This window comes from Somniosus microcephalus, chromosome 23 (assembly GCF_052327205.1).
Source record: "Somniosus microcephalus isolate GS21.2 chromosome 23, FLI_Smic_1.0, whole genome shotgun sequence".
Lineage (NCBI taxonomy): Eukaryota > Metazoa > Chordata > Chondrichthyes > Squaliformes > Somniosidae > Somniosus > Somniosus microcephalus.
This window is the reverse complement of record NC_141009.1, coordinates 38,235,115-38,249,896: the sequence shown is the minus strand read 5'-3', so window position 1 is coordinate 38,249,896 and position 14,782 is coordinate 38,235,115. Positions and strand designations below refer to the sequence as shown.

General features: G+C 41.2%; 1 protein-coding gene across 18 annotated transcripts in view; it reads left to right on the top strand.

The window, feature by feature from the left end:
• tncb (tenascin Cb) overlaps positions 1–14,782 on the top strand; it is a 496,701-nt gene that overhangs the window by 433,009 nt on the left and 48,910 nt on the right. For 8 of the 18 annotated variants that reach the window (XM_085965818.1, XM_085965817.1, XM_085965815.1 and 5 more), the window contains 3 exons: positions 2,137–2,532; positions 3,615–4,001; positions 12,237–12,545. The exons of 3 other annotated variants lie outside the window; for them this stretch is intronic. In XM_085965818.1, the coding sequence (XP_085821944.1) occupies positions 2,137–2,532; positions 3,615–4,001; positions 12,237–12,545 (1,092 nt within the window). The remainder of the gene's footprint in view (positions 1–2,136; positions 2,533–3,614; positions 4,002–12,236; positions 12,546–14,782) is intronic. 7 more of the 18 variants (XM_085965820.1, XM_085965827.1, XM_085965828.1 and 4 more) reach the window with 3 other exon arrangements.

The window sequence follows — 14,782 nt, the reverse complement described above, 5'->3', positions numbered from 1 at the left end:
CCCTCCATCTGCTCCCTGCTAGATGTAGTCAGTAGAATACTAACTTTTCTCACTCATTCTTCAGTCCTGAATGATAATGGCATCACCCAAACATTTCAACTGGAACCTTTCTAACTAAACATAAATTACAATTGCTTTTAACCAAATGGCATCCATTTTAATCTTATTACAGGTCTGTGAACAGTTTGATGACTCTGCTTAACGTTCCAGATATACCTCTTCATTTTAAGCATTTTGATCCCAAATGCTGTTTACAGTACAATAATGTGTGTAAAACAACTAATATACCTCACTGTGAGATTTATATGTTGGACGGAACTGATATAGACTCAAAGGATTGTTGCTTTTCCCAGCATGATGGCCTTGTAGGAATATTGAAATAAAAAAACTCTACTACAGTATCGTGTAAGAGTTACTTTAACATCTTTTATTTCAATACTTAGTCCATCACTACTAACTAACTAATGACATATACCCATGTCTGTGTATGCATACATGCATGTTTGTAATAGTAAACCAAACTATGCATTGAAAAGTGTTCATGAAATTTTATTGAATAACTTATTTGATATCGGGAAAAGGAATTCTTAATGTTATTGAAATTTTGACAAGTGTAAGCATAAGAGTCTGTGCTATTGCAAGCTTGATGCCCAACGCTTTCAGGTCAAAACGCCACATGACACAAAAATAGAATGAACGCCGTTCTCAAGTTGGAAAGTATGAATGGAAATATACTCGTTAGTTTTAACATTTAAACCGTGCCAATGTAATTTTCCTAACTGCTACATTAAAAGTAGTCCACAGGCAGCCCTCCCCACTGTGCCTGGTGTGTAATAGGAAAATATTTTCAGTCAACATCTAAATATTACAGACAAATTCCCAAAACGAACATCCTCCTCGTTATTAATTTTATCACTTTGCAAGTTATTATCCCCAGCGGAGGACATTTTGCAGTTCGGTATTTTAAGAAATTGCTCCCAGTAACGCAGAGGGCTTTTTCTCAATGCGTGAAGAGCTGCTGCCAAAGAATCCATTCGACAGAGGTGGTTTGCTTAAAAGTACTTCATTTAGGGCTGCCTTTCAAAACTGCTATTTCAACCTTTTTGAACTCTACTTGCCCTGCGAGTATCGAGTGCAGAATATTCAGAATCCGTATTTCAAGCAATTTTCGAGTAAAATAAGTAGTGTATTCCTCATTATTCCTGATGATGCTATCCTTGCAAACCACATCCTGAGGTAGCCCGCACTCCAATGTAATCTTAGTTTATCCAGAACAGCTGTGTATCCAGTCAAAACATAAGGGAAGATTTTCCTGCCCCACCTCCTCTGGCTGGACAAGGGTTTCGCACCCCAGATGCATTGGCTCTGTCCAGGCCTATGAGGATTAGAATTTTCTAAACAGGACTATTTATATGGCCTAGGGGCACCCATGGCACAGGCCCACTCCTTGGAAGGGTCTAGCTCTGATGGAAGGGGCAGGAAGGTGAGCCCCAGAGCTGTGTTGATCCTCCAAAGTCTCGATTGCCAGCCAGAAGACCCCATTTCAACCCGAACATCTAGAGCGGGTGGAGGAACCTGAACTTTTAAAGAAATTCCGACTTCTAGTCTTCCACCTGCCCCACCCCGGACCCTCTGGTCAGTACAGGTTTGGGGTCAGGCCAGGTCAAGTGTCATGTGTTTAGGGCACCCCAGCGCTGCAGTGCCTAGTGAGTGGTCAATCTGGAAAATGAGGTAGGAGACCGGGAACAAGCCTCGGCCCCCCTTCTCATTAAATTGGCTCCAGTGGACCTGTACCTACTTCAGGCCCAGGCACAGATCTGCTCCCCCCAACAATTTTCAGGGAATAATTCTGTACTGTTGTAACAGAAAAGCAAAGTGATTGTTTCTAATGTTATTTTTTTTTATTTCCATTTAATTAGGTCGTTTGCAGGAACCAACAAGCTAATTCATTCAATTGCATCTTTTTCAGGCTATAAACCTTTTTTATTTAAGGGCTTAAATATAATAACTGTGATTGCAGATGCAGCAGCTGACAGCCACTTATGATTAAAGCATGCACAATTGTAACAGCTTTTTCTCCTTCAATACTACTGAACAGATCTGTACTAAAACGAATGTTTGAACTACCTTTTGTAGCGATGTTGGAGCCAGCATTCAATGATACTCTGGAGGAGGCTATCACTCCTCATCCATTTGGAAGAATAACAGTCCCAGTTGTTTCCCTGATATTAGAAGCTTCTGTGCCTGAGTTTTCCGGGATTGGTGACGGTGAACTCAGTAACTTAACTGTTTCTGATGTAACCTCGGACGGTATCAAACTCTCCTGGATGACAATAATAGGATTCTATGACTATTTTATCGTAAAGTATAGAAGTGAGTTTGGAGCCGATGATGAGACAGAGATCTCTGTGACTGGTGATCGTTTAGCTGCTGAAATAAAAGGCCTAATGCCTTCCACTCCTTATAAGATAACTCTTTATGGAATTGCTGGTGGTCAACACTCAGAGCCGCTGAACATTATAGCTACCACAGGTATTTAGCTTTTCGATTTTGTCTCCAGACTGCCTTTCACTTTATAGTGATGTTAAGCTGTACTAAAACTGGTGTTGCGTAGAGAAGCCCTGCTATTCTGAACAGCTAGTTGTGCTGTTACCTGCATGACCGAGCATCAATGTTCTCATCAGCACGTTGCCCCAGATTCGCTGGAATATGTTCCCCCTAAGTAGGCCCCAGCTTGAGAATTAAAAAGCATGCGTATTATGAGTGAAGGTGACGCGAGCCCGCATGGCTTATTAATTGTTTTGAGATCTGTGGATGGGTTTTGTCTTTTGTCGCAGTCCTTTGTAGTCTGTTGAATGGTAGAAGGTATGTTCAGCCTTTTTGTGCAGAGGAGTGGGCCACAGTGTACAAAGTGAGTGGAGCAGAGAAAAAGGTAACATGAAATTGGAGGGACGACTGCCCTCTGTCCCTTTGCTTATGCTTGTTTGTAGGATCTAGTGACTGTTTTCTGTCTGTTTGACTTGCATTGTTTAGAAGAAGGCTTTGTAGCTGAGGTGAGAATGCTGCCATGACATAGACAGAAGCATGTTGTTTGAAACTTTATCCATGTTATTAATATTGTATTGTTTCTATAAAACCAGTCTACTTCTAAATTGTGAATATTTTGAACTTGCTTAATTACTCATTTCCTTCAATACTAATTTCTCCCAATATAATTTTGTACTTAATAATTAGTTGGGTGCTGGAACTCATCGCAGTTGCCTGTTCTTGGAACCAAGTGCTACCGCTTGACATTTATGTAGTGCAATTACCAGTTTTATCTTTAAACAGATGCCAAATTGTTTCCAGTTACTGTTAAAATGATTGTGATTTAAAGTCGCAACATTTGCCATCGTTCACGCAATTGGTTACACACATCAAGACAAATTGCTAAAGTTGATTTGTGAGGTAAACCATTCCTTTTAACATGACTAGAAATTACATCATAAAGTACCACCCACCCCAATCCATGGCATTGTGTAACTGGAAGCATGACCCTTTATCAATGTTGTTTTATTATTGTTCTGTTGGTGGCATAGTATTTTGAAACACTATTCCTTCAAAATTATTTTTAGCTGTCTTAACCAACCCAGTTGGCAAGCTGATAAATCATACCACAGCCCTCACTGCTCGGCTACACAAAGATGGAAGTTTTAACCATGGGCCCACATTTGATTCAGAGAAAGGGGTGTTGCATAGTAAACTGGGAAGCTTTACTGTGGTAAACTCTACTTCCAAAAGTATTAAGCTCTCTTGGACTTTGCAAAATGGATCTTTTGACGGTTTTCTTATAGTGGTCACTGATGCCACTGGGTTGTATGGACCACTGGAAATGTCCCTAAATGGTGACTCTCGTAGCTCGGAGGTAACTGGTCTCTTGGATAGTACACATTATAAGGTATATTTATACGGATTTGTGGGAAAGTGGCGTTCAGATCCTTTGAACGCAGAAGCCACAACAGGTATTCTTTTTATTCACAATCTTGCCCTCTATACCCCCTCTTCCTCTTCCTCTCCTCATTTTGAAAATGTACAGAACCCCCCTTTTTACAATGCTGTTGATCAAAGCATGCCTTCACATAGTGCCTGTATACAATAAACTGAGACATATGTTTAGATCTGGGGTTACTGATAACAAGACGTTAAAGGAAAGCCAAAATGTGAAGATAGTACTAGCAAAGCATAAAATCATCGACAACCATGAGCGAAGATGGGGCATACAAATACAGCAATGTCAAAAATTGTAGTAATTGCCGTTAAGGCCAGAATGTTGGATTAAATATTAATCATAGCCTACCATGTGAAAATGCACAGAAATTATGCCTTGAGTGGGGTTCCAAAATGTGGTATTCAGGGTAATCCCAATCTGCACATTTGAAGTTGGATGTGCTTGACTTTTGAAATAACGGAGTAGCTTGCCCTTCTCTGACACTTTCACTTGTTATGCCAGATTCCAGCATGTAGCTGAGTCCTGACAATCAGGAAGTTCCCAGGTTTGATCCTCAGCCTGTGCTGATTTAGTTGCTCTTATCTGGAAGCCATTGGCTGAGCTACCAGTTGCCATGTGTGTGGGGGTGGAGAGGGGGGTTTGCAGCTTCTCCCAAATCATCTTAGTGCAAAGATATATGTTAAATTCTTGGAGACACCTGAATGACTCAAGACAGACTGAGGATCAATCTAGGGGCTTTCTGGTTGGTATGGTTCAACTATTGATTGTGGGAATGCCCTGTGCCAGTGGGAGAGCCCTGGTACTGTACTTTTAGATTTAACCTCGGGTCAAACAACTTCAATCCTTCAAATTCTGAATCCAAAAGGCAAAATATTCTGTGTACGCATCACTTGGAAATGTCTTATCTTCCTTATCTTCTTAAATGTGAAGACAAATTCTTTTACATGCAATATTTATGTGTAATCAAATATTTCAATGTAATAATACTTGCATTTATTCATCAAAACATCTCAAGCTGCTTCACGCGACAAGTTACTTTTTGAAGTGTCGTGACTTTGTTAGGTAGGGGAAAGCGACAGCCATTCTGGGCCTACAATGTCTCACAAATAGCCATGAGATGAAAAGCCAGTCATTCTCTTTTTAGGTGATGCTGATTCAGGGAGGAATGTTGCCTGGGACACAGGGAGAACTTTCTGCTCTTCATTAAATATCACCATGAGAGCTTTGACCTGAATCACTAGAACAGACAGGCAGGAAGGAATATAATGGTAATTCCCGCTACCCCTGCCCCTCCCCCTCATGTTTGCTTGGCTGTCTAAGTTCACATACGCAGAATGTCAACTTCATAAGAACATAAGAAATAGGAGCAGGAACAGGCCATTCGGCCCCTCGAGCCATTTAATGAGTGAGATCATGGCTGATCTGATTTTGGCCTCAACTTTACTTTCCTGCCCGCTCCCCATAACCTTTGACTCCCCGTTGCTCAAAAATCTGTCTATCTCAGCCTTGAATATATTCAATGACTCCGCTTCCACAGCTCTATGGGGTAAAGAATTCCAAAGATTCACGACCCTCTGAGAGAAGACATTCCTCCTCATCTCCATCTTAAAAGGGCGAACCCTTATTCTGAGACTATACCCCCTTGTACTAGATTCCCTGACGAGGAGAAACATCCTCTCAGCATCTATCCTGTCCAACCCCCTCAGAATCTTATAAGTTTCAATAAGATCACCTCCCATTCTTCTAAACTCCAATGAGAATAGGCCCAACCTGCTCAACCTTTCCTCATAAGACATCCCTTCCATCCCAGGAATCAACCTAGTGAACCTTCTCTGAATTGCCTCCAATGCATGTATATCCCTCCTTAAGTAAGGGGACCAAAACTGTACGCAGCACTCCAGGTGTGGTCCCACTAGCACCCCATACAGCTGTGGCAAGACTTCCCTACTTTTATACTCTATCCCCCTTGAAATAAAGGCCTTTCATCCAGCAACCTATCAAACTACCCCTGCAGCATCTCTAACTGATGAGGGGAGGGTAGAAATAAAACAATACTTACATAGATGTTGCAATTGCAAGAACTCAAGTTGAGCTAATAGACTCTTTAAAAAATATATGATTTCTATTTTCACAGCGCAATTGTTTGCCAATGAACTAAATTTCAGAGATTCCAATGAGATGGGATAACCTAATTTAAACCATTGATATCATTCTTGCTTTATTGGCATGCAATATATTTCCAATCCAGTATCTCACTAATCAAGTAATGAGCTTGATGCTGATTCATACCACACTGCTCTTATGGCAATTCTAATGAGGGGTTTACTGTCTGAGTTCCACACTGGCTTTTCTCTTATAAAAATCAGAACTATTTCTGCTATCATTAAGTACCCATTTATACATTCTGCTGCATGTGCAATACAAGATAAAGTAACAGAGAATTTAATCAAATGTAAATGTTTCTTTGAAAGTGTTTAATTTCTGAATGGACAATGATCTCAAATGTAGCAGAAGTTCTTTGGTTAGGTGGTTTCTTGACTTAGTGAAAGAATGTTGCATGGCACATCTGCTGGATTGTAATCTGGTCATGGTGCTTTAACAGCCAGTATCCAATACACAGTATAGTACTATGTAGGACTCACATGGTATCATTCATGTTTGTAAAACATGATCTACATGAGGGCTGGTTGATGGGCTTCCTAATTCACCGTGGAAGTGCTTTGGCTAAGGTTTTTACACTGTAATAGAATGTTGCATTGAAAATTGATTGCCTCAGGATTCATATGGTGTATTCATATCCTTAGGGTGTACATATGCTGAGACATATCCAATGATGGTTAGAGATGACCATGCTGAATTTACCTTCAGTGAAACTCTAGTGGTTTGGAATTAAACTTCAAACGATTACTAACTTTAAAAGTATAGCTTTAATACACCTTTAATATTGGTCAGTTAAATCTGTTAAATCCCAGATGTTGATCCCTAATGATGGTATTAATCTTATTTCATGACCTCAGATATAACATGGATTTTTTAATATATTTCAGTCACTAACAGAGAATCCATGTAAAGAGTAAATTTGATTTCCTCCCTTTCCATTCTATTGATCTCCCTTTAGCACTCAATAGACCCGGCCAAGGTAGATGGCTAAGCAGCAAGATTTGATTCTTCTGCCAATAGCGCTCTATATCTAATCTCTTGGATGAGTGCAAGAGTTCTCTGGGACGACTCATTGCAATATTCTCTGCCTCCTTGTTGAGAAAATCTTGGCCTCTACAGGTCATCTCCCAGCAGTGAGATTAGAGGCTGAGATCAGACTGGTCAAACCTATGCCTGTACCATTCTGGGCACAATGCATGAGCTACTGAGCAACCAAATGACCCTCATCCTTTTATCATTCAAATCCCTTTGCAAAATACTTCTGTGTGGATGCCTGAGGCATGTCATTTACATTCTTCTCTTTCTAGCAGGACTGCATGGTCTGGTCTAGATTATGTTACTATTACCATCACTGTCAAGATGTGGTCAGATGGTATGAGGCACAATGCAATGGCAATGGCATTGCATCATCTCATTGCCATTATAAAAGCATTTTATACTGTCTATATCCCCATATATATATATATAATATCCTACATCATGCCAGTCTAGACCTTCATGTGTTATGACTGGTCAGGATCTGCAAAACAATTTTCAAATAGCCAGACTTCTACAGGCAGGAATGCCATTGGCCAAATCATTTCTATTGTGGAGAGCCAGCGCTGACCTTAGAATAACAACCTCACCTTCAAAAAGCAATAATGAGCATTATCAGGGTGGGTTAAAAATATGAGTAAGAGTCCCCTCATGCATCTACAATTAGGAAAAACAGTAATGCCATTCATATTGGCCCAGAAATTCCATTCCCTATAGGTGTGTACGTGCTGCGTACTCACCCGTAGGGCCAACGGAAGTGCCGGTTTTAGGCATGCGCTGGAAACCGGAACTTCCGTTCTGTGAAGAAAGGGCTTGACCGGTCAAGCGCCTGCGCCGGAGAGGCAGCACGTACGGCTGAAACTTCCGTTTTTTTCCACAGTTGCTTCAGTCCAGGTAAGTCGGAAACAGCTGCGCCTGGAAAAACAGATGCAAGGCCTGCTTTTACCAGGCTAAGAGTTGAAGAAAGTAAAAAAAAAAAAAAATGTCTTTCCACTGATTTATCATTTTAAAATACTTTAAAGAAAGGTAAGTTTATTTTTAGCCCTGTTAAAAACTAATTTTTTTTCAAAAATTTAAATTTTTGTTTAAAATAGTCAATTTATGTAATTTATAGTCATTTTAAAAATGTGATTTTTAAAAAAAAATTATTTGAAGTTTTACTTATGTTTTGGGGCTGATCTCTATTCATAGATTTGACAGGTCTTCCTGTCAAATCTATGAATGGAGATTCCCTGCTCTGATTGGCTCCCCATGGCCCACGTGATCCCAGGGACGCTGCGAACTACCTGCGCCCCTGGGATACGCGGGCCCTGCACACCGGCAGTTTGAAGAAGCACAGCAAAGGAACTCTGCGCCTCCCGAGAACCCTCCGGTCCAGGCGGAGATTTTTCCAAATCGCAGCCTTCCGCCCACGGGAGGGCTGCGAACGGAATTTCTGGGTCATTATTGACCTATTTTAAAGTCCAAATGATGAAAAAAGAAACAAAAACAGGGACTAAGGGATCATTAGAATGATTAATTTCTTTCTGCTTGATTTTATTTGACTGGTCAGACGCATTAAAGAACCTTTTTTATTGATGATCTTTGAAATCGATGCTTATGCTGCTAAATCCAGTTTCTATAAATCAGCTTCCTCTTTAGTGCTGCAAGGATGGGGTCTCTATTTCATATATAGAAAATACATTTGAAGATATTGGCCTAGCTTAGTCGCAATGGTGATTGGAATACCTAGGCCATTGATTCCAATCATTAAGGTATTAAAACATAAAATGCTATTTGACGTAAGAAAACTACTAGGCACTTGGTCTGAGTATTAAACGAGGCTTTAATCAACTGTTTTTCAACATGGAGATCTAGTTGTGTCCTTCACTAGTTCCTGTTAAAGAATGTCCTCAGCAAGCTGGGCCCATGCCCGAGTATTTATACTCTCCCTGGACAGCACCACCAGCAGGCCACCCTGTATTATTACATAAGTCATTTCCACACGAATGACAAGATTCATGTCACTATTTACCCTTTATTCAAGTATAAACATTTTATACATTTACACGTTGGCCTATTAATTCATCGGGTTTAGCACCAGCGAGTCTAAATATGAAAGAAACATAGCAATACAATGGCAAGAAAAGCAATTTTTAAATAACAATTCACAATCTGGTATTTATTACAAATAATAGTTACCAGGCAGTGAATTTAGGGTGACAGTACATTTCAGGCAGTAATCAGGTATTCAGTACTAACAATTTGATTTTTATTCTTATACTTCAAGTTGTGGCTGAGTTACTACTTTAAAATACATTGCATTTGACAAGGTCCCGCACAAGAGGTTATTAGCAAAAATGAATGCGCGCATAATTGGAGGTAACCTTGTGAAATGGGTTGGTAATTGGTTCGGAGGTAGGAGACAAAGATAAAGGGAACGTTCTCTGCTTGGCGGGATATATCAAGTGGTGTTCCCCAGGGATCTCTACTGGGGCCTCGGTTTTTCACAATGTATATTAATGACTTAGATGAAGGAATGGAGAGTTGCATATCCAAATTTGAAGATGACATTATGTTAGGAGGCACAGTAAGTTATGTAAACGGGAGGATACAATTACAAAGCCAGACTGTGTGTGTGAGTAAAATTATGGCAGATGTGGGGAAGTGTGAGATCGTACACTTCAGATCCGAGAAAGACAAATCTGAATATTTTCTTAATGATGAGAGACTCAGGACTTGGCAAAGGGATTTAGGTGTCCATATGCACAAAGAACTAAAAGCTAGTACTATAAAAAGCAATTAAAAAGGCTAATGGAATGAGAATCCTTATCTCAAGGGGGTTGGAATGCGAATAAGAGGAAGTTATGTTCAATTCTATTTTTGTTTTATTTGTCATATATGCAGCAGATGTGTGTACTGCACAATGAAATGTTGATTTTTACGAGTCCTCCCAACAGTTGCAGTTATACAAAGCCTTGGTCAAGCCCCATCTGGAGTGCTGTGTTCTGTTTTGGGCACTGACCCTCAGGAAAGATATATTGGCCTTCAAGAGGGTGCAGTGCTGCTTCACCAGAATGATACCAGGACTTAAAGGGTTAAATTATGAGGACAGGTTGCATAAACGTGGCTTGTATTCCCTTGAGTATAGAAGATTGAGGGGTGATCTTATCAAGATGTTTTAATTAAATGATAAAGGGATTCAATAGTGTAGATAAGAAAAAAAAAATCCTCTGTTGGGGGAATCTGGAACAACTGAGCATAATCATAAAATTAGAGCCAGACCATTTACGATTGAAATGAGAAGCACTTTTTTCACAGAAAAGGTAGTGGAAATCTGGAACTCTCCCATCAACAATAACAAAAGCAAAATACCACAGATGCTGGAAATATGAAATAGAAACAGAAAATGCTGGAAATACTCCGCAGGTCAGGCAGCATCTGTGGAGAGAGAAACAGAGTTAACGTTTCAGGTCGGTGACCTTTCGTCAGACTCTGTTTCTCTCTCCACAGATACTGCCTGATTTGTTGAGTAGTTCCAGCATCAACAACAGTAACAACTTGCATTTATTTAGCGCCTTTAACATAGTAAAACACCCCAAGGCGCTTCACAGGAGCGTTATCAAACAAACTTTTGACACCGAGCCACATGAGATCTTAGGACAGGTGATCAAAAGCGTGGTCAAAGAGATATGTTTTAAGGAGCTTCTTAAAGGAGGTAGAGAGGCGGAGAGGTTTAGGGAGTGAATGCCAGAGCTTCGGGCCTAGGCAGCTGAAGGCACGGCTCTCCCCAAAAGGCTGTGGATGCTGGATTAATTGAATCATAGATATTTACAACACAGAAGGAGTCCATTCGGCCCATCATGTCTGTGCCAGCTGAGAAAGAGCTACCCAGCCTAATCCCACTTTCCAGCTCTTGGTCCCTAACCCTGTAAGTCACAGCACTTCAAGTGCGTATCCAAGTATAAGTCAAATTTTCAAGAAATGAGATTGATAGATTTTTATTAGGTAAGGGTATCAGGGGACATGGAGTAAAAATTGAATTGAGATAGGGATCAGCCATGATCTAATTGAATGGCGGAACAGGCTCAAGGGACTGAATAACCTACTCCTGTTCCAATTTAATCTGTGCATTATCTCCTTTGTCGATGAATTTGTTATAATTCACAGATTATTTGCAGCTCCACGATGACCCGGTTAATACTAAGGCTTACAGTCCAGAAAGAAATCTAGTTCAATTCCCAGTGTGTATTCAGTGAGCTGATTTCAACCCGGGCAACAGTCAGCTGCTACAATTGGCCTCAGTGCTGTTGGCCTAAGGGGAGGAAGAATCAGCCAGGTTTCCCACTTGTAATTGCTAGCCAGTGAATCCAGCTGGAAAGCACGCGTGGGTGAATGCCAGGTGACAACAGGATCAAGCTGTGATGTCCCCCCCACCCGCCCGCAGTCAAATTGCCTGCCAACACTCACTGTCTAGGCTCACAGATGAAGGATGGCCACATGGGCAAGGTACTGAAGGGGTGCTGGTGCCCATGAAGCCGTGCCCAGGAAGTCAGAGGGGGAGGGGGGTGTGGGGGGGGATATTATGACTGAACAAATAAGAAATGAAAAAAAATCATTGTGCCGCAAAATGTAATCCCAGATGCAGACAAACATAGCTTAGAATCAGCCCTCAGTATAATAGGAATGCCTCTACTACTACCTACTGTAGAAAAAGTGTATTAGACTAATAATGTTAAGTCTGACTATTTACAAATTTAAACTAATATGCAATGAATATATGCTGTTGGGGGGGGCCTGTTTAATCAAAACTTCTTTCCTAGGTTCTAAAACTATAAGATGACGAAGCACAGATTTTTTTTATTTTTCAGAATTCAACAAGGGATTGCTCATTATAACTAAGTTTTTAGGGGCAAAACAATGTAACTTCTGATGTACCTTTTAGCACTTATGAAAACCCCAGGTGGAGACAGGGTCACTGAGGATGCCAGGGCCTCTCCCACCCAGCCAGGTTATGAAAGGAGCTATCCTGTGGATCATCCAGTTAATTCTAATCCAAAAACATCTGTTACAGAATCCCTTGACTATGCCACTACACATTCTCCAAGCTCAGAAGTCGCCAAGCCAGAGAACCTTGTGGTAAAAAATTTAACTTCCACCAGCCTCGGGCTATCATGGACAGCACAGAACGGAGTTTTTGATAGTTTTCTTTTAATAATAAAGGATGTTAATGGATTGAGCAGCCCTTTGAAGATTTCCCTACCGGGTGATCAGCATACAACCGATGTAACAGGGCTGGTAGCTGGCACTGATTACGAGATTTATCTCTATGGAGTAGTCCAAGGCCAGCTCTCGCAACCACTGAAAGATATTGCGAAAACAGGTATTCCTCCTCATCATCAAATTGCACTTCTCTCATCGACACGCCGTTTTTCACTTCTTTCTTTCTGTTATCCAGGAAAAGATCAGACTTCTGTGCACCACCCTTTATTCGCATTCAAAAAGCTTGTCATTCATTCATTGGCAGAACTTTCTCTTCATCCCCCATTTGTGCTGAGCTGCGACATATTAGGAAGCAGGATAAATCGCTGCTTTCTGCATGTGACAGACATACATTTCTAACTCTCCCAAAGCTTCAGTCAGTGATTAATATACGTTTTTTGTCCGATTTGTTCAAATGCCGCAGCATGGGCACAGCATGGCGTTTTGTGGCAGTTTGTTTTGAGTAGGGTCACTATGATTCTTGACCTAATTCTGAGACATACCCATCCAATGGTACATCCACTTTGTACTACTGCATGGGATTTAGTTCCAGAATGGAGTTAAAAGCAAATTATTTATAATGCATTTATGGGGTCCATTTTTGAATGGAAATCCATACAACAACAACAACTTGTATTTATATAGCGCCTTTAACATAGTAAAACGTCCCAAGACGCTGCACAGGAGTATTTTAAGACAAAAAATTTGACACCGAGCCACATAAGGAGAAATTAGGGCAGGTGACCAAAAGCTTGGTCAAAGAGGTAGGTTTTAAGGAGCGTCTTAAAGGAGGAAAGAGAAGTAGAGAGGCAGAGAGGTTTAGACGGAATTCCAGAGCTTAGGGCCTAGGCAACAGAAGGCACGGCCACCAAAGGTTGAGCGATTATAATCAGGGATGCTCAAGGAGGGCAGAATTAGAGGAGCGCAGATATCTTGGGGGGGGTTGTGGGGCTGAAGGAGATTACAGTTGTCTTTAAGTTATCATGCACAGCAACTGACATTTTGAACTCTCAGGCGAACTTGTTCAAAGCAAATTAAGGAGCGCTTACAGGGTAAATTTGAAAAACTCCACTCCTAGCATAGAGCCTCATTAAATGGGAGCCTGGGCCAGTGACAGGCCTTAAATAGATCAGATTCTGTGACTCCGCTTCTGTCTAATGAGGCTCCACGTCAGGACGAGAGCCTCGCTAAATGGCCCCTTTAAGTATCTTAATACCAATCTTGGGTACAGAAAATGCTCACAATGCTTTATGTAATAAAGCTGAAAATGACGCGCTGAGAAATATATCGCTTCAGCAATATCGGTTTGTCGTCTTATAAAATTTCCTCTCCAGTTTTCTTCCTCCACTCCTGTCGGCGCTCGCTCATTCTGGGGTCTGGCTGCACAGACAGCAACGCCCTCCAGTGGCTATTCTTCACGTGTGAGCCCTGCTTGGTTAATTAGACTGCATGGGATCATTGCAGTTATGCCTGAGTGTGCACACTCCCAAGCCCACATAACTGCACTTTCCAGTAGAGGCAGTTCGATAGGATGCCCAACCAAGGACCCAGGCCAGTTACCCTCTGTTTCCAACCCAGGAGTGCTGAGGGCAAGTATAGAGATCAGCTAGCTCAGCATTAACAGCGATCGTGGTCCAGCCTGAACCTGTTCTCACCTAATCTTCACGTGCACACTATCCAGCAGAGACACTGAATGTCAATCCGGAGTGGAAATTCTAACCTAGTCCAATAGTGTTGGGGATATTCTACTGTCAGCCAGGAAGAGATCGGCTAGCACAGAGACCTTCCTGGTCTGTATTGCTCAGTTCCATATTGCACAGTGCGATTATAAGATGAGCCACCAAGAAACCTTTTCTCCCACTTGTTTATGGATTAGACCCTTCATAGCTATCAATAACGTTACTCTTTGGCTAAATTCATTTCAACATTTTAAAATGATTTGCAGGATGTGATATAAAATGATCCATTTTATGTTTCTGAGTTACAGCGCAATATAGTCCCACTGTCTCAAATAACCCCTCTCTAGGCAGAGCAGTAAATGATGGGGCTAGCTGCAAGCCTACTATAGCTTAGTGACTGACAAAACAGCCTCTCAGCATTGACTCATCGCATGTTTGGTGTGGACATTTTTAAGATAAGAACTACTGGGCAGCTATTAATTTTAACCCTCCAGGATGAAGGGATAAACTCAACTTGAATGTACGAGCGCATCCTTGCAGTTGTATTCTGCATGTACTTCCACCTAATATATTCTTTTTACAGGTAACTCTTTACTTTCTGGGTTTTTTCCTAATCACAGTGACACTGAATGGAACTCTGCTGCCTTCTCGCCATTGCTCCATACCGTACTAACCCATT